Genomic DNA, 25,715 nt, shown 5'->3' with positions numbered 1-25,715 from the left:
TTAAATACTTAGTGAGAACACACTGAACAGAAAGAGAATTAATAATGTGGACGAGAGGGGTGCCTCGGTGGCTCAGTGGGTTCAAGCCTCTGCTTTCGGCTCAGGTCATGATCCCAGGGTCCTGGGATCGAGCCCTACATTGGGCTCTCTGCTCAGCGGGGAACCTGCTTCCTCCTCTCTCTGCCTGCCTCTGCCTACTTGTGATCTCAGTCAAATAAGTAAATAAAATCTTGAAAAAAAAAATGTGGACATGACAGCCACTACTGCTATCTCCCAAGGCAGCGCAGCTTCTAGACATTGCAGCCCATATTCAGTAGTTCCAGAATCCTGCTGAGTCTTCCATCCAGACGGTTTTCACATCTGTCCCTACTTTCACATTCAGGGCTTACCTCTAATCCAGGCAAGTGTTACCCAACACCCAGATGGTTACAAACCTTCCAGAATGGTTTCCCCAACTCCACTCTCTGACCTGCTTCAAGTCTTCCTACACTCCCAAGCCAGACTGCTCTCCTGAAGTACAACTTTGACCTCCAACTCTCACTCTCTAGACCTGGTAGCTACCTGCTGCCTAAAGGCAAAAATCCCCAAACCTCTTGGGTTTGAATTTCGCTCCATCAGGGATCTTAATCTAGAAATCTCTACTTTGGTCTCAAATTAAATTGAATGGCAAAGAAAGTCCCTCTCAACTTGAAAACTCTGTGATACTCATCCAACTTTACCCCTTACTGCTTCCACAATCCTATCTATCTAATACTCTAAGGAACTGTTCCCTCAACACACCCTTCCCCACCTGAAGAGCTCGGCACAGGTGTTTCATACAAAATATGTATTTACTATTTTCTCAGGCTAAAAGGAAAAGAAGCACCTGTTATTTTGCCAGATAACAAAGCCAATGGAAAGATTTAAAGAAATTCTGTAATGGACACTTTGGTAAAGCAACTCATTTTTAAAGCAGCTGTTTATCATTTTCATAGCCTGAACTTTCATATATTATTTTATTTAAAATGTAGACCAGGGCGCCTGGGTGGCTCAGTGGGTTAAGCCGCTGCCTTCGGCTCAGGTCATGATCTCAGGGTCCTGGGATCGAGTCCCACATCGGGCTCTCTGCTCAGCAGGGAGCCTGCTTCCTCCTCTCTCTCTCTGCCTACTTGTGATCTCTCTCTCTGTCGAATAAATAAATAAAATCTTTAAAAAAAAAAAAAAATAAAAAAAAAAAAATAAAAAAAAAAAAAATAAAATAAAATGTAGACCATCCATCAATGAAGAAATTGAAAAAATAAACATCACCATCAGCTTAAAAAAATAAAACATGGACCATATGTAGTAGTACAAAAGGCACTCAACTAAGATAAATTCCATTTTTACATTAATCTGCTCAAATTCAGCAATGCCATTTCTTTTTTTTTTTTAAAGATTTTATTTATTTATTTGACAGAGAGAGATCACAAGTAGGAAGAGAGGCAGGCAGAGAGAGAGGAGAAAGCAGGCTCCCTGCCGAGCAGAGAGCCTGATGCGGGGCTCGATCCCAGGACCCTGAGATTATGACCTGAGCTGAAGGCAGCGGCTTAATCCACTGAGCCACCCAGGCGCCCCAGCAACTGCCATTTCTTTCCCTTCCTAACAATCCAAACATTTCAATGCAATGCTCCTGGAGAGACTGAGAACATAAATATCTCCCTACAATAAGGGCCTTCCAAAATCCCTTCATACCCTCCATAACGACATTTTCTCAAAGATCACACAAATGTTGAACAAAAAGAAACACAAAGTTGCTTGTTTGTTGTCCTGCTCTATGAATCTCAGCAAAGCACTGCCTGATTTCCTGGGCCTGATTCACTGTAGGCCCTGCACACGCGGGAATCTGTTTTCATAGCATATCAACGATGACTCACTACATTTCAATGCAGACATCCTCATTTTTTTCTTGAGTATATTATTCCAAGTCAGGGTATGGCATAATTGTCTTATCGCAGATATGTTTGGCTAAAGTAAAGTAGACGTTGTAAGTTAAACAGGTCTCTCTATCTGTCTCTAAAAAAATGTTCTGAAATTAGAAGGAAAAAAACTTCCTTAGGAACAGTGACCCTGAGCTGCTCATATTACATAAAATCTGTTTTCTCATATTACTCCAAGGATCATTAAGCACATGTGAATTTCATGAACTACAAGTCTCATAACAGAGTGTACAAACCCAAATGCTTTTAAGACTATTGCCAACAGTCTGACATTCAGGAGTAGCTAAGGGACATAATATCGTCTATCAATCTTTTGTCCAAATAGCTAAAAATCCTGCTATGAAACCAAAGTTACCTTTAGAAATATATATTGGTTTCTTCTTCCCTCCTTTCCTCTCTCCTTCTTTTATTCTTCCTTCCTTTCTTTCCTTCTTTCTTCAATTCAGGCTGAATTATAAACCTGCTATTACTAGTACAGAACTTACCCTGAGAAATCTATTCATTTCACAGTTAAGCCATCATCCTATAGTCATGGGAACTTCCTGGTTGACATCCTGAGTATACCTGGCTAAAGGGAGCCCTACTCACCTGGTGTGAATCTGACTACATTCCAGCACTGGCTTTCCACCCCTCCCCCCACAGAGCAATGTATCCAGCACCACATTCCCCTAAATGGGTCATGAAGAAAAATCATTCACATTGGTGGTGAATGTATATCACATTCCCATCGCCACACAGCCCATACTCATCTCTTACTGTAAAGCAGACTGTATTAACGTAATATAATTCAAAACATGCTTATAAGAAACCATTCATTGGGGCGCCTGGGTGGCTCAGTGGGTTAAGCCGCTGCCTTCGGCTCGGGTCATGATCTCAGGGTCCTGGGATCGAGTCCCGCATCCGGCTCTCTGCTCGGCAGGGAGCCTGCTTCCCTCTCTCTCTCTCTCTGCCTGCCTCTCCATCTACTTGTGATTTCTCTCTGTCAAATAAATAAATAAAATCTTTAAAAAAAAAAAAAAGAAAGAAAAGAAAGAAACCATTCATTTCTCAGTAACTTTCTAATGATTCTGAGCAACCCAAGAACCTGAGATAATTAATGTTACTTGAAGATGGATGTAAAAGTTTACTATGGATTAACTAGAATAAGGTTAAGACTTGGGCAGATTTTCCAAAGAGAGCACTAAGGAAATTCCTTTTTCAAATTGTTCTTCGAAATGTGCCTACATGTGCTGACCTGTGACGGGGTGTGGTGCAGTGGAAAGAAAACTACCCTTCAGGTCAAACCCCAGCTCGCCTGGCTCACTAGCTGTGTGACTCTGGGAGAGTAATCCCACCTTCCCAAGCCACAGCTTCCTTCTCTGGAGCTCCAAGACAAAAAATCTCTGAGGACTGAATGAGATCATGTGCCTAAGAGTGCTGTGTAAGCTAGAGCCTGGGACATAAAAGTCTTGGAGCACACTGCAGTGGGGGAAGAAAACAGGAAATATAATTATAGGGACACCTGGGTGGCTCAATCGGTTAAGTGGCTCCCTTCGGCTCAGGTCAGGATACCAGAGTCCCGGGATCAATTCCCACATCTGGCTCCTTGATCAGCGGGGAGCCTGCTTCTCCTCCTTCCTCTGACCGCTACTCTGCCTGCTTGTGCTTTCTTTCTCTGACAAATAAAATCTTTAAAAATATATATACACAGAGGGATGCCTGGGTGGCTTAGTCGGTTGAGCTGCTGCCTTCGGCTCAGATCATGATCCCAGCGTCCTGGGATCGAGTCCCGCATCGGGCTCCTTGTCGAGCAGGGAGCCTGCTTCTCTCTCTGCCTCTGCCTGCCACTCTGCCTGCTTGTGCTCTCATTCTCTGACAAATAAATAAATAAGTAAATAAAGATTAAAAAATAAAAATATGTATGATACTATGATATAAACTTATAATACTATATAAGTGCTAAAATAAGTACTTCGGGTGAACAGACGAGACTATGAATCTCAGGCAAAGAGAGAACATCAGGAGGAGGCTGAGTCTGGCTGACTTTGCGATGGATAAGGGATGGATGAGGGACAGGCAAGCTGGAGGTCTTCCTGCAGGAGAAGGCTGTGTGCAGACTGTGGGGAGACAGCCTGAAGAAAAGCACACAGGCAGGGGGAGCGTGGGCCCTTGGGCAGCCATACAGCTAGAACAAAGGGTGCTGATGGGGGCGAGGTGGGAGACGAGGGCAGAGAAAAAGGAACACCAGCCTGGGAACCACACCAAGAAGTCTAGACTCTCCTGCATGGGATGGGAAGCCACTGAAGAGAATTGTCCAAACAAACAAGCAAAACAAACAGTAAGAACCAGACTCTGGTTGACAGTTTTTTCCCCATACACTGAGCAGCTTCTACTCTAGCCGTGTGCTCCTAGAGAAGAAACCTTTGGGGGCAAAGGTTTTGGCTGTAAATATATAAAAAGAACTTACAACACATTTATTCGACTCCTACTCTGTGCCAGGTACTGAGCGAGGCCCTTGGCAGGCACTAGGCATTCTTTTTCATCTTGAAAACACAGGTGCAACACTGGCATTGCCATCCATATTTCAAATAGGAGGAAACTGAGACTCAAAACAGATAAAAGTCTTTTGTCCAAGTTCAAAGAACCAGTAAGTGCCAGAACCAGTGACAGAAATTAGATTTCCTCGTATGTTTTAGTTCCTCGTATGTTTAGTTATTTACTCTCATGCAACCAAAACTTCAGAGAAAAACAAGAACATTGGGGCTTTCTTTCAGTTAAATGAAAAGTCTTTTAATGTAATTTTATTTTATTTTAAGTTTCAGTAGAGTTAACATACAGTGTCATATAAGTTTCAGGTGTACAATAAGGGACCCAGAACTTCCATGTCTCACCCAGGGCTCCTCACCACGAGTGCCCTCCTTAATCCCCAAGCCCTATTTTACCCATCCCCCTCGACCTAGTTAAGTGAAAATTTAATTCCAGTTACTTATGGACATTATATGACACTACAAAAAATGTACTTACTGGAAATTTTAAAAATTCTTACCTCAAGGACTAACTCAACACGTGTTTCTTAGTCTATACAAATTACATGATATTTATTTCTAAACGCCTGATACATGTAGGTGTAGCCTACTGCAATAGCTCTTGACCCCAAAGTCAAGAATCTAATCATTCCAAACATATTTTTAATTAAAAAGAAAATTATCAGTAAAGAAAGTCATTTTTGGATCTTTGTCATGAATGACTTCAAATACGAGGAACATACAGGATGGCAACTGTAGTAATACTCTACAGTATATTTGAAAATCTAAGAAGAGCAAATCTAAATCTAAAATCAAATCTTTTTTTGTTTTAAATACTTTATTTATTTGAAAGACAGAGAATGAGTGGGAGGCAGAGGCAGAGGGGGAAGCAGACTCCCTGCTGAGCAGAGAGTCCCATGTGGGGCTCGATCCCAGGACCCTGAGATGATGACCTGAGCCAAAGGCAGATGCTTAACCAATTGAGCCCCCCAGGCACCCCTAAGATCAAACCTAAAAAGAGCAAATCTAGAAAGTTATCATCATAAGAAAACAAAATCTATAATCACACATGGTAATGGATATTAACCAGACTCGCCGTGACAATCATTTCACAGTATATACAAATATTGAATCATTATGTTATATATCTGAAACTAAACACTAAACGAAACTAATAAGATGTTATATGTCAATTACACCTCAATGAAAAATAAAGTGAAAAATAAAATAAAAATAAATGACTCAATATCTATGGCTTCTAAGAAACATTCTAAGAATGTTGTACAAAACTACATAATCTTGGGGCACCTGGGTGGCTCAGTTGGTTAAGCATCCAACTCTTGATTTCAGCTCAGGTCATGATCTCAGGGTCCTGGAATGGAGCCCCATGTCAGGCTCTGCACTCAGCATGAGGGCTGCTTGTCCTCATTCCTTTGCTCCTCCCAGGCTCCCTTTGTCTCTCTCTAATAAGTAAATAACAATTTTTTAAAACTGTACATAATCTTACAGATTACTTTAAAATACAGTTTCGGGGCACCTGGGTGGCTCAGTGGGTTGGGGCCTCTGCCTTTGGCTTGGATCATGGTCCCAGGGTCCTGGGATCGAGCCCCACATCGGGCTCTCTGCTCAGCAGGGAGCCTGCTTCCTCCTCTCTCTCTCTGCCTCTGCCTACTTGTGATCTCTGTCTGTCAAATAAATAATTTTAAAAATCTTTAAAAAAAAATACAGTTTCAAAAATATTTTCAAAAGCTTACCATAGCCTTATCTCTTCTATACCAGTTAACTGTACTCAGCTCCAAGATTTGCTTTATCAACAAAGGTGAGAAGTCTAATGAATTTTAAAAGTACTCAACAAATATTGCCAAACTCCACAAGAAGCACTAAAAAACAACAACAACAACAACAACAACAACAATATAGACAGTGTTGAGTCTCATAAATGCACACGTGATTCACAGGATTGAAAGGCCATACACTTAGGAGCATACAACTATTCTTTTCTTTTTGCACAAAATAAGGATATACATTTAAAAGAGGCTATGCAAAAAGATGCAAAGTAAGTGCAAACAATTCCAAAGAAACCACAGTTAATTGTTTTCACTACAAATAAAATATACATAGGCTCAGAGTAAGAAACCATGATACCAAATTCTTTCCAGGTATTTTTTACATTCTTAGGGAGCTGAGGTAGCAATAAAGACATTTCTATAAACTGAAAGGGCCTACAATTGGAAAACTACCTAAGAGAGTCAGAAAGCAGTAGAAGGAAAGATGAGGGTAAGGTTTCCACAGTTACTACAGGTGTTACCCACCCCCCAATCTTAATTACCTTGCAGTGAAATATGGCGATCATCGATGTCCAAGGAAACCTGTTCATCCTCAGTGGGAGGCGCAGGACTAGATGCCATCCTTTGACTCCAAGGGGATTATATCATGTCCATCTCAGTTAAAGAAGTGAACTAAAAGCAAAAGGGGTAAGTGCTCATTAGTGACTCTGCAACTCTGCATTTCTAGTAAACACACACTGCCAGAGACCAAGAGCAAACGAAAACTGCCCTTCGAAAGAAGCAGTTTTCTATGAGTGCTTCCGTAGTTCATGAGGAACAAAGTGACTACGCCTTCTTTTTTGAATCCTAATCAAGATTTTGCCCTGTGACCTATCCAAGTTGCTGGCATGACTCCCAACGAGAGGTCACTGTGGATCCTACACGGGTGGGGGAAAAGGAAAACCACCCAATGAGATTCCATAACTTGCTCAGAGGAAGTCAAGTTGACACAAATTGAAGTCTTAGGCCTTTGTATTTTATTGTTCACTGCAACCTGTAAGGATTTTCTTTATAACTTTTTATTTCACTTAGTTCCTTTCTGCTCCATGAATGTTGCCATTCACTGGAAACAATACTAGCCTGCACAGCTTGCAAAGTGAAACTTAAAAAAAAAAAAAAAAAGTGTATCAAAAAGAATGTCTTGAGGAGATTATCTATTATATTGAATTATTTTCCCAAGCACTTACTTTTCCACACACTTCTCTCTCAACCCCCTCTTTGACTCTTGAAGAATCTTCCCAGTAAGAGTTAATTCTTGCTGTGCGACTCTACCACTTCATGTGTTTGTATGCCATTGTTAGTATCCTGAGGACTGAAAATTTTGACTTTTCCCACACAGACAATGGCTTTTTCTATCAAAACAAATCCAACCAAATAAATAAAAATATAAAAACGTATTAGGGAATGAATAGAAGAATGGATAAATGTACAGATACTCGATCAAACAAGTATAGCAAAACATTCGTGGTAGAATCTGTGTGTTCCATATATTATGGGTGTTCACTGTAAAAGCCTTTACCTTTCCCATATGTTAGAAATTCTTTATAATAAGGTATTTGGAGGGATACAACTAAAAATAAATAAACCGTAGGTCAACAGCTAAATACAATCAATCATATCCAACAGACTATTTCAATTCTGTCTTCCCCACTCTATTTATCATCCAGAACTCCTTTGTTAGCTCTCCCATGGATCACTGTTGTTAAAGATTTTACCACCAGATAAACTATTTGTTAATTAATAATTAATTTGTCTTATCCTTGGAATTAAGATGACTCAAGAGCCTGCCTGATCTAACAGTGTCACTGTACTGAGTTGATATGCTTCTAACCAACATGAAAAAGCTGTTCAAGTGAGCCTGTGCAGCCTGATGATTGATAAAGGTACAAACGTTCTCAGCTTTTGATGTATTGAGGACCTCTACTACCCCTTCCAATGCCCAAGGGCTCTTGAATCCAAGTGAAGACAAAACATTTCTTCATGATGACAGGAGAAAAAGTGAATTCCTGAATGAATGTCCTAAGGGCATCTACTATTCCATGCCACAACTATATTTTTAAAGGGGGGCATAATACCAATGGTAGCAAATACTTACACAGCACTTACTACACATAAGCACTGCTTCCAGTACCTTGCATATACGACCTCATCTAACCTTTATAATAACTGTAAGAGTTGAAAAATCAAAACAAAATGTCACATACAGTTGTCTCTGGACACACAGCTAACAAATGATGGAGTAAGATTTGAATCCAGGTAGTTTTCGCTTCAGAGTCTACACTTTTAACCAATACATGTTGGTACCTCATAGAGCTAGCTCAAATTGCCATATTTTATTTTATTTTTTTTTAAACATTTTATTTATTTATTTGACAAAAAGAGATCACAAGTAGGCAGAGAGGCAGGCAGAGAGAGAGGAGGAAGTACGCTCTCCACGGAGCAGAGAGTCCAATGCGGGGCTTGATCCCAGGACTCTGGGATCATGACCTGAGCTGAAGGCAGAGGCTTTAACCCACTGAGTCACCCAGGCGCCCCCTGCCATATTTTATTTACTCTTTTTTTCATTCATTTATTCAACAAGAGTTTAAACATGTTAGCTCCTGCTCTCAAGGAATTCAATCTTTTTCTTTTCTTTTCTTTTTTTTGAGAGAGAACATACTTGCAAACAGGCCTGGGCAAGGGGAGTGCTGGGGAGCAGAGGGAGAGAGGATCTTTTTTTTTTTTTTAAGATTTTATTTATTTATTTATTTATTTAAAAGATTTTTATTTATTTATTTGACAGACAGAGATCACAAGTAGGCAGAGAGGCAGGCAGAGAGAGAAGAGGAAGCAGACTCCCTGCTGAGCAGAGAGCCCCATGCAGGGCTCGATCCCAGGACCCTGGGATCATGACCAGAGCCAAAGGCAGAGGCTTTAACCCACTGAGCCACCCAGGCACCCCCAAGATTTTATTATTTATTTATTTATTTGACAGACAGAGATCACAAGCAGGCAGTAAGAGAGGAGGAAGCAGACTCCCCGGCGAGCAGAGAGCCAGATGTGGGGCTTGATCCCAGGACCCCGGGATCAAGACCCGAGTCGAAGGCAGAGGCTCCGACCCACTGAGCCACCCAGGCACCCCGGAGACAGAGAATCTTAAGCATGGATGCTCGGCACAAAACCCAATACAGGGCTCTATTCCCATAATCCTGAGATCATGACCCCAGCTGAAATCAAGTCTCAGTCAGCCAACCAAGCCACCAGGTGCCCCAAGGAATTCAATTTTCTGAGAATGACAAAGGAACACAATAGTGAATGAAGAAATCCTCTAGAAATGGATGTAGAAGGTGCTGTGCAAGCAAAGAAGGCACATCCCCAAGCTGTGCAAGCTGGATAGAGATGTGACTGTCAGGAGTGTACCTATTATAAAACATTATTTCACTCTGAAATGATCCCATTAGCATTATTCAAACAATATCTTGAATTTAATAAGAATGTCTTTGAGAATCACTTATTGCCATTTACTATTAATCAAATATAAGGTATTAAACGTAGAGGGAAGACTTTAAAATAAAAACAGAACAAGAGAGAACAAATTGATAACCCGAGAATCAACTGTTCCCATACTAGACTGGTAAGTGAGATTTGCCACATTGTGCATTAAAGTTGAAGAAAAAGAACGTATGAGCGAAAAGAAGTGTAGACCTTAAAATAAATACAGTTGACCCCAAACTTGGGTTTGAACTGCGCAGGTCCACTTGTACAAAGATATTTTATAGTACTGAAATACATTTTTCTCTTATGATTTCCTTCACATTTCCTTTTCTCTAGCTCACTTGATTATAATACTATATATAATACATATAACATACAAAATATGTTTTAATCAACTGTGTTATCAGTAAGGCTCCACAATAGCCTATTAGTTAAGTCTAGGGAGAGTCAAAAGTTTTACATGGATTTTTAACTGTGTGTGTGGTGAGGGAGAAGGGTCAGCGCCTCTCACCACCATGTTGTTCAAGGGTTAACTGTATTTTCCCAAGAGGTTTCTGTTTGTTTGTTTTTTGGGTTTTTTTTTTTAAGATTTTATTTATTTATCTGACAGAGAGAAGTGAGAGACACAAGCAGGCACAGCAGCACAGGAGAGGGAGAAGCAGGCTCCCCACTGAGCAGAGAGCCCGATGTGGGGCTCAATCCCAGGACCCCTGGGATCATGACCCAAGACGAAGACAGTCACTTAACAAAACCACCCAGGCACCCTAAGGTTTCTGTTTTGTTTTGTTTTGTTTTGTTTTAAAGATTTTATTTATTTATTTGACAGACAGAGATCACAAGCAGGCAGAGAGGCAGGCAGAGAGAGAGGGGAGGAAGCAGGCTCCCTGCGGAGCAGAGAGCCCGATGCGGGGCTCGATCCCACGACCCTGGGATCATGACCTGAGCCGAAGGCAGAGGCTTTAACCCACTGAGCCACCCAGGCGCCCCAAGGTTTCTGTTTTTAACAGGGAAAATTTATTAGCAAAAAAGTCAATAAAATATAATAATATTTTATGTAGTGAAGAATTTCTAAGAGCTTCTAAAATATGTCCATCAAAAGTAAAACTAAACTAGGACACCTGGGTGGCTCAGCGGTTAAGGGTCTGCCTTTGGCTCATCCCAGGGTCCTGGGATGGAGTCCCACATCTGACTCCTTGCTCAATAGGGAACCTGCTTTTCCCCTCTGCTGTGCCCACCCCGCCCCCCTCTCTCGGACAGATAAATAAACAACTTTAAAAAAAAGTAAAATTAAACTTTAGAGACTGAATCAGTTGGAAGTGTTAGATTATTAACCCAAATACTGTCTTAGTACCATTATTTCTCAAAACATGTTACAGAGGTCACAAGGACCCAACTGAAGACAACTTATGATCATATTTCCAACACAACTGTTTTTGGTGAGAAACAGCCAACCATCTCCAGAGAGGAATTTACTTGCTAATAGAGCCCATAGGAACAAAGTAGAAAAGAAAAGCTTTAAGAGATTTCTCAGGATATGAATTGAGAAGCTAGAAAGGGTGTGAAAAAGGAACGCGGAAAGAGGAACAAGGGCGTGTCCACGGGGCCATAGGAGTCACGAGGGTCTGGCAACCAAACTCCCCAAGGCCATCTCATCTGTGTTCCAACTTCCCCGTGCAGAATGCATTCTTCCCTGTGGAGATAGAATTTGCTCAGCAGAGCCCTTCGCAGGGGTTCCTCATAGCTTGACTCTTCCTTTTCACATAAAAGTTACCCATAATTCCATGATAAATCCTGGGATTAGAATGAAAATAATGGACTATCTTCAGGCACATAACCAAAGACTGGGTAAAGTACTAATGTAATGGCATTAAAGATTCAAAAATCAAGTGGAATGGTGTGAGTTGTGTTTTTCAAATTCATATAAATTAAATGGCACACTTTTATAAATGGCATAGCTATTTGGAAAGCACTGCAGTTTGCTTAGGCAATATATCTTAATATTCTTCTGGTGTCTCTAAAACCTCAAACACTAGAGAATTTCCATTTTTTAAAAAAATGTTGGCAGGTGCCTGGGTGGCTCAGTCCCTTAAGCTTCTGTCTTCCACTCAGGTCTTGATCCCAGAGTCCCTCAGATCAGGGTCCATGTCAGGCTTCCCACTCAGCACGGAGTCTCCTTCTTTCTCTTCCTCTGCCCCTTCTGCTTCTGTGCCCACACTCTCTCAAATAAATAAATAAAATCTTTTTTTAAAAAAAAAAAGTTGGCATTTACTTCGGATTATTATGACTAGAATTTTTTTCAACTCAAAAGTAAAATTTGAGTAGAGATTATCTCTCATGAACAGAATTATGGATAATTTTTATTTCTTTTCTTTTGCTTTTCTGCATGTATAAAATTTCAAATGGTGAGTGCCCATTTCTAATGCAGTAAGAGAAACATTTTTACTTTTATTTTAATGAAAGGACAACAAAATGGGGAATAAGGTATTATTTAGTTCAGGGCCAGTTCTCCAATTGATTCCCTATGGAACCTGTAGATCTATGTCTTCATAAGGAGGAAATACTTTTTTTTTTTTTTAAGATTTTATTCACTTATTTGACAGACAGAGATCACAAGTAGGCAGAGAGGCAGGCAGAGAGAAGGGGGCGGGGGAAGCAGGCTCCCTGCTGAGCAGAACTGGGATGTGGGGCTTGATCCCAGGAGCCTGGGATCACGACCTGAGGCGAAGGCAGAGGCTTTGACCCACTGAGCCACCCGGGGGCCCCACGGAGGAAATACTCTTGACACAACCTAAATATCAGAAAAATTTTTTGGCATTGACAGAAATTTCTAGAAAATATTCCTAAAAATATTTTTTGTAGCTCAAAGGTCTCTTACTTTGAGCACTGGAAAACTGTCAGCAAGAGTAAAAGGATCTCTACCTCATCTTCAGAGGCTGATCAGAAGGTATACCACGGCAGCACCAAGTGGGTACACTCAGGTAATTCTTTAACAGGGTGATTTAAAGGTCATCATTTTTTTCTAGTTCAATTCAGCACCACATTTTTTATGATCCACCTAGCAATTCCAAAGGAGGTCCCTTTATCAGCTGAGTTATAGAGCTATTTCTAGCAACTGACAGTTATCAGCTTTGATCCACTTACAAACTTCTAGAAGAAAATTGGTGGCCCACATGCAGTGAGTTTCTTTATCTTTTTCCCAGCAACTTTTCCTAATTCTGTTATCTCCTATCCTTTCATCACCACTGAACCAGAAGCTATTGGTACAAATTCCCAGACCAGGGAATTAAATTTTTTAATTAAAGTACAACTGACACACAATGGTACCTTAGTTTCGGCTGTACAACACAGTAATTCCACAAGTCTATACATCATACTGGGCTCATCACAAGGGTAGCTACCGTGCCACTACACAACCTATAATAACACTGTTGACTATTCCCTCTCTGTTGTATCTTTTATCTGTGTGACTTACTCTTTCCATAACCTGAGGCTTGGATCTCTCGCTGCCCTTTATCCATTTTGTGTATGTCTCCCCCCAAGCAACATCTATCCCCTCATGCAACCATCAGTTTGTTCTCTGTTTCTGCATTTTGTTTAAATTCTACATGAAAGTGAAATCATATAGATTTGTCTTTCTCTGACTTATTTCACCTAGCATAATGCCTTTTAAGTCCACCTGTGTTGTCTCAAATGGCAAGACCTCATTTTTCACAGCTAGGTAATATTCCATCATGTATCTACACCACATCTTTATGCATTCATCTACTGATGGACACCTGGGTAGCTTCCATATCTTAGCTATTATAAATAATGCTGCAATAAACAAGGGTGTATATATTTTTTGAATTAGTGGTTTCACCTTCTTTGGGTAAATACCCAGTAGTGGAATTACTGAATCATACAGTGAGCCTATTTTTAATGTTTTGGGGCATGTCCAGACTATTTTCCACAGTAGCTGTACCAGTCTGCATTCTCACCAACAGTACATGACTCTTCCCTTCTTTCCACATCTTCACTAAACACTTGTTATTTCTTGTCTTTTCGATCTAGCCATTTTGACATGTGGGAGATGATATCTCATTGTGGTTTTGATTTGCATTTCCCTGATGAGGGGTGAGATTGAGCATCTTTTCCTGCATCTGTTGGCCACCTGGATGTCTTTGGAAAAATCAGACCTGGTCATTTTTAAGCTCCATGCTGCTATCTCCTTTCAAGCACTTTATTTTTCCTATGAACACCACAAAATGCCGGATCAAGTCTAACTATTCACTCTGCTACAAGTATGTAGCAATTCTCTGGATATAACTGCTACACTTGTTAGCTCACAACAAAGCAGTGTCCCTCAGCAGCCAGTAGCAACTGGGCCGCTAACCCACCCACTCCAACCCTGATAGCAACATTCTGGCTGAATGTAGCCACTTCCCTAAAAGAGCCTTGTGTTGGCCTTGACCAAGTCCCAAATGCTCTGAACTGCAGTGTCCACTGCTACAGAATGGGAATGATACTGTGTGTCTCACAGGGCAGCTGCTGGAATCCAATAAAAAGCACATGAAACTTAAAAACCACAGTAACAACTAACATTTACTGAGTGCTTGCTGTGCTAGATGAGTAACAGTATATAAATGGTATTTACTATCATCTGTGAAAAGAATTTATCAGAATTTGGGGCGCCTGGGTGGCTCAGCCGTTAAGCATCTGCTTTGGCTCAGGTCATGATCCCGGGGTCCTGGGATCGAGCCCCAAATCGGGCTCCCTGCTCAGTGGGAAGCCTATTTCTCCCTCTCCCACTCCCTCTGCTCATGTTCCCTCTCTCACTGTGTCTCTCTCTGGCAAATAAATAAATAAAATCTTAAGGGGAAAAAAAAGAATTTATCAGAATTCACCCATTTCTTTTTCTTTTTCTTTTTTTTTTAAGATTTTACTTATTTATTTGACAGAGATAGCAAGAGAGGAAATACAAGTAGGGCAAGTGGGAGAGGGAGAAGCAGGCTTCTCATGGAGCAGGGAGCCCGATGTGGGGCTCGATCCCAGGACCCCAGGATCATGACCTGAGCTGAAGGCAAGGGCTTAACCAACTGAGCCACCCAGATGCCCCAGAATTTGCCCATTTCTTAATCAGCAGGAAAAATTAAAACCTCTTCACAATACTAAAATGAAAAGGGGAAAAAAAAGAAAAAAAAACCTTAAAGATGAAAATTTCCCAAACTATGAAGGCTGATGTGTTAAATTAGCACAGATCTAGAAAGCTTGCACTCAGGAAGTAATTATTTTTCCTCTCCATCAGTACATTCTAACCTTGAAATTTGGCCCTTCTACCACACACTGAAATTTTCTAAAGATCATAATTCCCCCACTCTCTGTCAAATAAATAAAATCTTTAAAAAACTAATTAATTAAATAAATAAAATAAAAAGGATCATAATTCCCCCAGTAAAAGCATCTTACCACCAACTCGCCAATCTCCCCAAAGTCCTGGATGGGTCTTTAAGTTGTAAGTACGGACAATGGTTTGTGTTATTTCTTTTCCATGTATATCTCTTCATTCCTTTAGTCATCACCTCTGCCCCTGAACTCATTATTTTGCCCCTAAATTGCTACCAAAGATTCCTGGCTTTCCTGTTAACTCCAGCTTCCCCATCCCCGTCTTTGAGAATCCCTAAGAGGAGTGGAACATGGTGGCAAAAGATACAGCAGACATTGAGGGTGAAATATAGATCTAAAGACAAACAAAACAGTATGTTGGAGATCAGGGCTGATAGCAAGAGCTTAGACAAGTCTCCACAGCAGCAGTAGGACCCCCAGCCCCCACCCACCCTCTTCCCCCAAAAACACCAGCAGCCAGATCTATTCTCCAGATCCCTAGCTGTACCACAGGTAGGATTTTAGAGGATCCTGGCCTGGATCAGGATCCACCCCCCCTAGAAAAGACCTCCAGATACTGATATATGGGGTTTCTAAATGGAAAGGTCAGTTCCCTGTCACATTACCCTACTGTGAAATTCCACTAACTGGCTTTTTCATTCCTCACTCTTAAACATGAGCAGACAGTCAAAGATAACCAGACCTCGAGGGAAATCCTCCAAGAATGAAAGAGATCAAAACAAAAACAAAAGAGGAATCTAGAGGCAAATGTAGGAAAAAAAGGAAAACTTAAGGGAAAAATAAAAACTGAAATTGATCACAACTGACTTTTTTTTAAAAAGATCCCATAAAATGAACTTTATTTCAAAACTCATAAAAAGCTTCACAATATCAGTTACAAACAGAATCATCATTTCTTCCATTTTACACTATCACAAGACAAGGAATATAATAAAAGTTCTGAGAAAACATAAACATAAAAGCTAAAACTATAAAACTCTTAGAAGAAAACACAGAGCAAAAGTGTCATGACAATGGATTTGGAAATGACTTCCTTGATATGAATCCAAAAGCATAGGTAAGAAAAAATAAATTGGACATTAAGATTTAAAACTTCGGGGGGCGTCTGGGTAGCTCAGTGGGTTAAGCCTCTGCCTTTGGCTCAGGTCATGATCTCAGGGTCCTGGGATCGAGCCCTGTATTGGGCTCTCTGTTCAGCGTGGAGTCTGCTTCCCCCCCACCCACGGCCTGCCTCTCTGCCTACTTGTGATCTCTGTCTGTCAAATAAATAAATAAAATCTTAAAAAAAAAAAAAAAAGATTAAAAACTGATGCACATCCGGGTGCCTGGATGGCTTGGTGGGTTAAGTGCCTGACTCCTGATTTCGGCTTAGGTCATGATCTCAGGGTCATGAGATGCAGCCCTGAGTCAGGCTCCACACTCAGCTAGGAGTCCACTTGAGATTCACTCTCTTCCTCTGCCCCACACCTCTCACACTCTTGTTCTCTCAAATAAATAAATCAATCTTTAAAAATAAAAAAAAAAGATAAAAACCGTGCATCAAAGGATACGATCAACAGAGTAAAAAGGCAACAAGGAATGGGAGAAGATACTTGCAAATCATATACCTGCTAAGAAATTAATATCCGGAATATACAAAGAACTCCCATACTGCAAAAACAAAATAACCCGACTAAAAACGGGCAAAGGACTTGAGGTCAACATCATTATTCATAAGAGAAATGCAAATCAAAACCACAATGAGATACCACTTCAAACCCATTAGGATGACTACTATCAAAAAAAAAAAAAAAAAAAAACCAGAGTGTTGTTAAGGATGTGGAGAAGAATTGGAACCCTTGCACATCGTCGGTGGGAATGTAAAACAGTGCAGTCACTATGGAAAACAGTGTGGAGTTTCCTTTAAAAAAAAAAAAAAAAGATAAAATTAGCACATGATCCAGCAATTCCACTTTTGGATATATCTTCAGAAAAACTGAAAGCAGAGTTTCGGAGAGATATATATAGATGCAGATTCAAAGGCTAAAGGACCCAAGTGTGCATCTGGGGATGAATGGATAAACAAACTGTGGCAGTACATATGATGGAATACTATTTAGCCTTAAGAAAGAAGGGGATTCGGGGCGCCTGGGTGGCTCAGTGGATTAAGCCGCTGCCTTCGGCTCAGGTCATGATCTCAGGGTCCTGGGATCGAGCCCCGCATCGGGCTCTTTGCTCAGCGGGAGCCTGCTTCTCTCTCTCTCTCTCTGCCTGACTCTCCGCCAACTTGTGATTTCTCTGTCAAATAAATAAATAAAATCTTTAAAAAAAAAAAAAAGAAAAAAGAAAGAAGGGGATTCTGACAGATGCTACAACATGGCTGCCACAGAAGGACATGACGATTGGTGGAATAAGCCAGTCACAAAACGTATCATATAAATGCATGATTCCACTTACAGGTTCCGACAATAGTAAAATTCACAGATATGGGGCACCTAGGTGGTTCAGTTGGTTAGGCGACTGCCTTCGGCTCAGGTCATGATCCCAGAGTCTCGGAATCGAGTCCTGCATCAGGCTCCCAGCTTCATGTAGAGTCTGCTTCTCCCTCTGACCTTCTCCCCTCCCATTCACTCTCTCTCAAATAAATAAATAAAATCTTTTTAAAAAAATATTCACAGATATGGAAAGCAGAATGGTGGTTGCCAGGGGCTCTGCAAGAGGGAGTAGGGAGTTGATTTTTTTAATTAACTTTTAATTAATTTTTAATTATTTCATGTGTATAGGATTTCAGTTTTGCAAGAAAAAAAACGATCCAGAGATGGATGGTGGGGGATGGTGGGAATACCCCTGAACCGCACACTTAAAATACTTCAAACCCCTGAACTGCACACTTAAAAATGATTAAAGTGGTAAATTTCACATCATACGTATTACTTTACCACAATTTTTAAAAATCAGAAGATGATTTTCAACCTATAATAATCTATATGCAGCTGAAGTATTAATCAGGTGTTAGGACACGAAAAAGTTCTTTCCTGACACGCAAGCCTTCAAAAAATTCATGTCCCGGACGCTCACAATTAGAAAGCTACTGGCAGACTTCCTCCAACAAAATAAGAAAGTTAAACAAGAGGAAAGAAAGTATTCCAATGAAAGAGAAAACGTAACCAAAAATGAGAAAAACAGACACTAGATCTCAAACACAGGAGAAAAAAGGAAAGTTCCCGTATCAGAGCCAGGCAGACCCGTGCATAAACAAACAGGGCTCTGACGGAGAAGTCCAGGGTGGGAGCTGGCAGGAGCAGGAAGTGGAAAGAGGGGACGTGCAGACAGGAAGGGGGGAAGAGACAGAATGAAGCTCTGTGAACTCGAAGAACCATGACAGCGACAATTAAGCTAGAATTGCTGGAGGCTATGGTCAGAAGGTATCTGAATACGTGATTTCGAAAACGGTGTACCACCTATTAAGACAAAATTCCAATTTGAGGTCTGAGAGGCGTTAAGAAAAGAAATTTTGCTTCCATTCGTTCCATAAAGAATTTATGGTTTACAAAGACATGCTCACTATCCTTTTAGATGGAAATGCTGAGGAGTTTGGGAGAGAGGGATTTAGGAAACTCTCAACAGATGACCTCATTTTTCTCAGGAAAATAAGAAGTGAGGTCATCCCTAGGGAGCAAGGGGAGCAAGGGTGGGATAGGGTCCTTGAGAAGTAAATGGAGCTTGAAACAGGCCACAGTCAAGAACTTGAACCAACAGACTAGAAACAAGGAGCTGGCGGGCAGGGCAGACACACTGAGGCCAGAATAGCGTTGGCCTCAGTGGACCCCAATGGCATTTTGGGTAGATGCAAGGTTCTCCCAGAAGGACTCAGCATCTGACTGAGGCTCAAGCAGGAGCAGCACCTGTTGGTGACTTCCATTTCTAACAACTAAAAAATCCTTTCAAATTGCACAGAGGGGCTGGCTCGGTTGGTGGAGCATGCCACTCTTGATCTTGGGGTTGTGAGTTCGATCCCCACAATGGGTGCAGAGATTACTTGAAAATAAACTTTTTTTTTTAAAGAAATTGCACAAAGACACAGACATATTCAAGAATGTTCATGGTGGAAACATTTGTAACAGAAAAAAATAGAAATAATTGAATCAATGGATAAACTGTGGTTGATTCATGCAAGGAAGACCATAGCCACCTGCAAAATGAACAACCGACCAGCATCAGCATGGTTATACATCAAAACTCTAATGGGGTGGGGGACAGGAGCAAGTGCAGAAGGACTAATATACTATGAAGTCATTTATGCACTTCATATAAATTTTACACACACACACACACATACACACGTATATATGGTAAAAGAACAGAAACAGGGTGGGGAATGACACCCACCAACTACAGAGTGAAGGCAAAGGAAAGGGGGGGGCAGGACTTCAGCTCTACAGTTAATGTCTCCTTTTACCCAAAAATTGAAAATCTAAGTAGGGAGTGCACTATGGATGTTTAAAATATTCATTCTTAACATTTCAAAATTCTAACAGAATTCCACTTAAGCTAGAGAGGAGAGATGAAATGCTTGAAAGAGCCCTAGGTTTAGAGTCAGAAGAATCTGGCTTTAGTACCGGCTCTGCCACGGACCACACGACCTTGGATAATCATCAACTTCTCCCAGGTCCGTGAAATGAGGATAATGATTTTGTCTGAGCCAACTCACAGCCTCTCGGGTTCTTGCCAAAGACTCTAACCCGAGTTCCCGGCTGCACATTTTAAAACAGTGGATTACAAGGAACAACCGTCACGGAGGAATGCCTCAAAGACCTAGAGTCCTGCATGTTGTCGTTGGATCCCGTCCAGCCTCAGGAACTGTGAACTTGAACGGCATTGCTGTAAGCCCTCAGAGAACTGCTTCTATTAAAATGTATTCTGGTATAATCTCGTAAGCCCTACCCAGCCGGATATTATAGGGACCAGGCAAGAGAAACGTACCCTGCCACTTCTCCCACAGAATTTCAGAAGTACCAGGCGTAAGACACACCATGTTCCTTTTACGAGAACACTCTGTGGAACATTGTCTCAGGTCTCTGGACCAAGAAAAACTGTGACCCAGAGGATTTATTCTTTTCATCTAATGACCATGTTATTTTTATGAACAAAGTTTCCCTCTCTTTTTTGGCTGGTATAGCCCAGCTCTAGCAATTACAAATGACTTTATGGAAACGAGTTGCTTTCCCACTGTCTTTATTCAACAACCCTTTTTTCCCCACTTCACAGCAAGGTCCTTCTCTATTTTCTTTTAAATTCTGTTTAATTCTATGTTTTTCTACAGATGACTTCCAACTTTCTTGGGGACACAAGAGGGTACGAATAAGCGAGTTAAATGAACTCACACTTTCTGTAAGGACAAGATAGAGCATGTTGAAAATCAGAAAATGAGATGTAATGCAAACCTGTTCTTTACTGGTGAAACAGGAAAATTCACTATGGAAAAATGAAATTGTATGTGCTTTCAGTAAATGAGACATTTCAAATACTTCTCAATGCCAAGTCACCTGAACACATCCATATTCTAGTTCTAAGCTCTAGAAAGTTCACATCACCTATAGTTTCAGTACCCTGGAGACCCCAAATCAATGGAGAGTCTTGGCTAGAAGTAATGGGTACACAATGCCTCTGGTGAGGGGTCCTGGGAGGATAATAAATTGGCTTATTCTTATTCACAAGAGAAATATTTTCCTGAGAATTCTTGGCCCTCAAGAATATGTATTTTTGGGGCACCTGGGTGGCTCAGTGGGTTAGGCCTCTGCCTTCGGCTCAGGTCATGAACCCAGCATCCTGGGATGGAGCCCCGCATTGGGCTCTCTGCTCAGCAGGGAGGCTGTCTCCCCCTCTCTCTCTCTGCCTGCCTCTCTGCCTACTTGTCATCTCTGTCTGTCAAATAAATAAATAAAATCTTAAAAAAAAAAAAAAGAATATATATTTTTAGTGACTGTACTCCTCATGAATATATTCTTAATCTGCCTCTGCCCCAGGTCCCCATGCCCTGCCCCTCAATCTCCTCTCTCGTCTTGATCAGCAGAACAGCCTGTTCTGATCCCTCTGCCCAGGCCCCTCCCATTACAGCAAGGCAAACATAGACTGAATATTCCATAAAATGCCACCGCACTAATATGAAAAGAGGCCGCCTTAAACACCACACACATCCTCAAAAAGCTGTTAAGATCATCGGATCTTACAAGAATTGCTTAAACTTTCTTAATGAAAAGAAACAAGTACTTGGGTTCATTGGCCATTCAGTAAACTTGGCTTCAGGTGAATTGGCTTCTTCCCCAATGAAGGAGCTATGTAACTGACATGTCACTTCTCTCTGGTCCCCACTCCAGGAATAACTTCAGCTCTGCTTGACTCCCATCATCTAGTTCTTGTTAGTCCCCTCCTGGTGTCTCGTGCTGAAGTATACTGCAAGCATCCTGGCATTGATTTAGCGGCTGTGGGCCTGAACACCAACTTGAAATGCCAGCCAACTGAAGAAGCCCTTCCCTTTGAAGCTCAAACTTCAAACTCCATAGTTGGTGGAGCCCAACTGTCCCTTCAGGGCAGCTCCCTCAACCCTGCATCTTCTGCAGATTCTAGATGGTGAGCCCAGGGAAGGGACTATGTCTTGTTTACTGTTTACCTCTATCACCTGGCGCTGTATGTGGCATATAGTGGGCACATAATAAATGGATGAAATAAGACTAAAAGAGTAAAGAAATGAAGGAACAAACTGGAACTGTAGTTGGGGAAGCTCTTAGCTCTTGGCCCCGCTTAGAATTTAGTACTAAGAAACAGGGGCACTGGGTGGCTCCACCTGTTAAGCATCTGCCTTCAGCTCAGGTCTTAATCCCAGGGTCCTGAGTTCGAGTCCCACATCAAGCTCTCTGCTCAGCAGGAACAGGGAGTCTGCATCTCCCTTTCCCTCTGCTCCCTGCCACTCGTACGTTCTCTCTCTCTCTCTCTCAATCTCAAATAAAGAAATAAAATCTTAAAAAAAAAAAAAAAAAAAGAACTTAGTACTAAGAAATGGTTCCACTTCCTTGGAGGAATAAGTTGGATTTGGGTTGTTGTTTTGTACTATTTTTGTTGTTTCTTTCCTGAAAATAAGAGCCATACAATTCATGTTCCCCTTTCATTTGGTATCCAAAAACACAGAGCTCACTATGAGATCAAACTGTAGTAATTATGTAAGTCCTCCTACATCCGGTTTTCCCTGGACTTCATCTTATTTTTTTGTTTTTTATTTTTATTGACATACCACATCTCATCTTACATGTATTTGTTGTGGTCATCTTAAATCCTTCATGAATAAACTATGGAATAAACAAATTAAAAAACTAAATGAATAAGCAAGCAAACAAAAATTCAGAAAATATACTTTACAAGAATTTTTTTATACACACTTAAATAAAAATAAAAATAATTTCGAAATTCAGGTCTTCCCAAGTCACAGGATTTTTATTTACGTTCCAACTTCCTCCTTCAATATATCTACTTGAATGTGCTCTACTTTCATTTTTGACAAGATTTTTTTTCCCCCTCATCAAATGGCCAGAATTCTTAGCCATAGAAAACTGAATCGCCCTCAAATGTCTTCCTGGATGTATTTTAAGGTCAAATGTCTACTTTTACTAGTCATTAATTTTTTGCTGGATTTTCAAGGTTTCAGAGAAACTTTAGTCCCAAACTCTTCTGGGGAAAGAAGGACTTTCTTCTTGAGGGACTGGAGGAATTCTGTTAAGTTTACAAAGTTCAACTGGTCCTGCTGAACTGTAGTCCAATGGCTGCATGCACATGGTGAACTTCTCAGAACAGAAATGACTGAAATATTTGGGAAAAGATGTGCAGGATCTCACTGTGACCAAACAAGCATTTCTATCTAGTGGTTCAAGTAACGTAACTGTACGTGCATTTTTACACAAGTTTCTGTTGGGTAGCATTTTCCCAGGAATGAGGGATGGGCTGTCTTTAAAATCCAAACACTAGTCTTTCCAAGATATTTAAAAGAAGTATTTCTAAATTTGAAATGTTTGCCAGCAAATACAACAGCCAAAAATATGTTGGCTGTTGAAATGAGGAGTTTGTTTCTAAAATGTACTATTTCTTTAGAAAAAATATTTGTTAATTTTAGTGGCAGCTGCAAAGCTGCTTTCACACTCAGAACTTAATTTACTTTTACAAATGGGCAAAGGCAGAGTGATTGGATTTTTCCTTTTGGCTGGTGTACTACAGCAACTGACCCAAGTCACTCACACCTTTATCATTAGATGTACCAGCAGCTGCTTGGCCAGGGACCCATTCTTTCTCTTTAACTGTGTTCACTTACACCAGAAATCAACAAAATCTACCTTTCTCAGGTAATGGTCTGAGGCCAAGTCCCATGAGAGCCCTCAATCACGTGTATAAGGTTGCTGAGTTTTTATTTAATTCAGAAGCTTTTGGGTCCAATTTTCTTCTCGCACTCAGGTTTAAAATAAATACTATCAAAACATGAAGCAGAGTCATGGAAAGTTGAGAGTTCTAAATGGGACCATATTCATTCATTCATTTAACAAAAACCAGTTGAGTGCTTACTACCTGTCAGGCACTGTATCAGGCACTGGGTATACAAAGATGAGGAAGTGTAAAAGATTTTCCAGAGACAGGAAGAGCATGTTTGAGGAGCAAAAACAACAGCAGGAACTAACTGCCTGGGGAAGTCCAAACAAGGCTTGTCATACAGGCTTAAACAGAAAAGGACCAATTTCTAGCACCCTACCCTTAAGATGTCCCTGCTAAAGCAGGAAGGACCTGGCAAATGTAGACTGCTGGATGAGAAGACTGGCCAGGACAAGAGATTCTGTTCATGTTATAAATCACGAATAAGTGCGAAATCACTTCTTTTTTTTTTTTTAAGATTTTATTTATTTATTTGACAGACAGAGATTACAAGTTTGCAGAGAGGCAGGCAGAGAGAGAGGGGGAAGCAGGCTCCCCGCAGAGCAGAGAGCTCTATGTGGGGCTCGATCCCAGGATTCTAGGATCATGACCTGAGCTGAAGGCAGAGGCTTTAACCCACTGAGCCACCCAGGTGCCCCGCGAAATCACTTCTTCCAGTCCACCACAACAGAGCCAAGGGTTCAGAAATGGATTTGTATTTCTGGAGGGTAAGAAAAATCCTTTAAATCTAAATTTTGTATATCATTGGATAAAAAGGCAAACCACGGTTCACATTTATTTTATACAGAATGGACTATACGTTTTATTTACTTTTACAAGGACTTTTTTGTACTATGTAAGTACTATGTGTTTATTAAAGTGATTTTTTTAACAAGATGGGGGAAAAATGAATTAAATATATCCATAAAGTTTTAGACAATTTTTATCTTAGTAGAGCTTTTTTATTCTGCTTTTACAAAGCTGTTAATTATACTACAAATTTGTTTTCTTCTGCTAAATATTAAGCATTAGCATTTCCATGTTGTTAGTCTCCATAAATGCCATTATAATGCTTATACTGTAATCTTGATTATATATAGAAATTTGAACTGGAAAAGAACAGCAAGAGTTAGTCTCCTCAGCTTCTCAAGAAAACCAAAAAAAAAAAAGAAAGAAAGAAAGAAAAAAGTTCTGTTACTGTTTAGCCCCTGTTCATTTATCATTGGTCAATAAATTACCCCAAAAGTATTCAGGTACAGCTTGCATGTTTCAGGAACTATGCTAGGTGGTTAGGAAGATAACCAATCCTTAAGAATATGGACTCCAAGGTCAAAAGGAAACATATTCCCTCACCTTCCTTAATTCCTGGCTATTGTTACCACTGGGCTCCCGCTCTGTTCTGCACAGATTAAATCAAATAATTATTGAGTCGTATCATGAGACTAATGCCCAGTAGGGCAGAAACGGTGAATGGTCAGCAGTAATAAGGACCCAGGCTCATCTGAGCCAGAATATGAAGTCTGGCCTCAAAATCCCTACCCAGGGTAAGAGAAACAAGGACTAGCACCCATCCGCGGTTGGCTGGGGACCAAGTGAAGGACAGTGCTTCCCACGCAGGCCCAAGACACCAGAGCCATCAAGTCCGGGAAGCTGAATGGTCTTGTGAGGGGGCAAAGCCATGTCACCGAATTATTTGGGAACCAGTGGTTTAGAAGACCTGAGTTCCAGTCCTCGTTTTGGTCCAAGCATAGAGAACACATTTAACATATCTTTTTTTTTTTTATTTTATTTATTTATTTGACAGAGAAATCTCAAGTAGGCAGAGAGGAGGCAGGCAGAGAGAGGGGAGAAGCAGGCTCCCTGCTGAACAGAGAGCCCGATATGGGGCTTGATCCCGGGACCCTGAGACCATGACCTGAGCCGAAGGCAGAGGCTTAACCCACTGAGCCACCCAGATGCCCCAACACATTTAACATAACTGAACCCTACTCTTCTCACCCATAACATAAGGGTGCAGCTAGACATTCTCTAAGAGCCCTTCTAGCTGGTTAAATCTGTGATTTTTGTGATATTACCAAAAGCAGGACTCATAGTCCCCACAAGTACCAAACTCAACCATCTTACCCTTCTCAAGCATTATTTCAAAT

At 40.9% G+C, this 25,715-nt stretch overlaps 1 protein-coding gene across 11 annotated transcripts in view; it reads right to left on the bottom strand.

Moving 5' to 3' along the window:
- Positions 1–25,715, bottom strand: part of SYNE2 (spectrin repeat containing nuclear envelope protein 2) — a 330,018-nt gene that overhangs the window by 266,222 nt on the left and 38,081 nt on the right. For all 11 annotated transcript variants that reach the window (XM_032344453.1, XM_032344442.1, XM_032344445.1 and 8 more), the window contains exon 2: positions 6,789–6,918. In XM_032344453.1, coding sequence (XP_032200344.1) covers positions 6,789–6,867 — 79 coding nt within the window. In that variant the 5' untranslated portion in view covers positions 6,868–6,918. The remainder of the gene's footprint in view (positions 1–6,788; positions 6,919–25,715) is intronic.

This window comes from Mustela erminea, chromosome 5, assembly GCF_009829155.1.
Source record: "Mustela erminea isolate mMusErm1 chromosome 5, mMusErm1.Pri, whole genome shotgun sequence".
In the NCBI taxonomy this organism is placed as follows: Eukaryota; Metazoa; Chordata; class Mammalia; order Carnivora; family Mustelidae; genus Mustela; species Mustela erminea.
The sequence above is the reverse complement of the archived record's forward strand: the minus strand, read 5'-3'. Positions and strand labels throughout refer to the sequence as shown.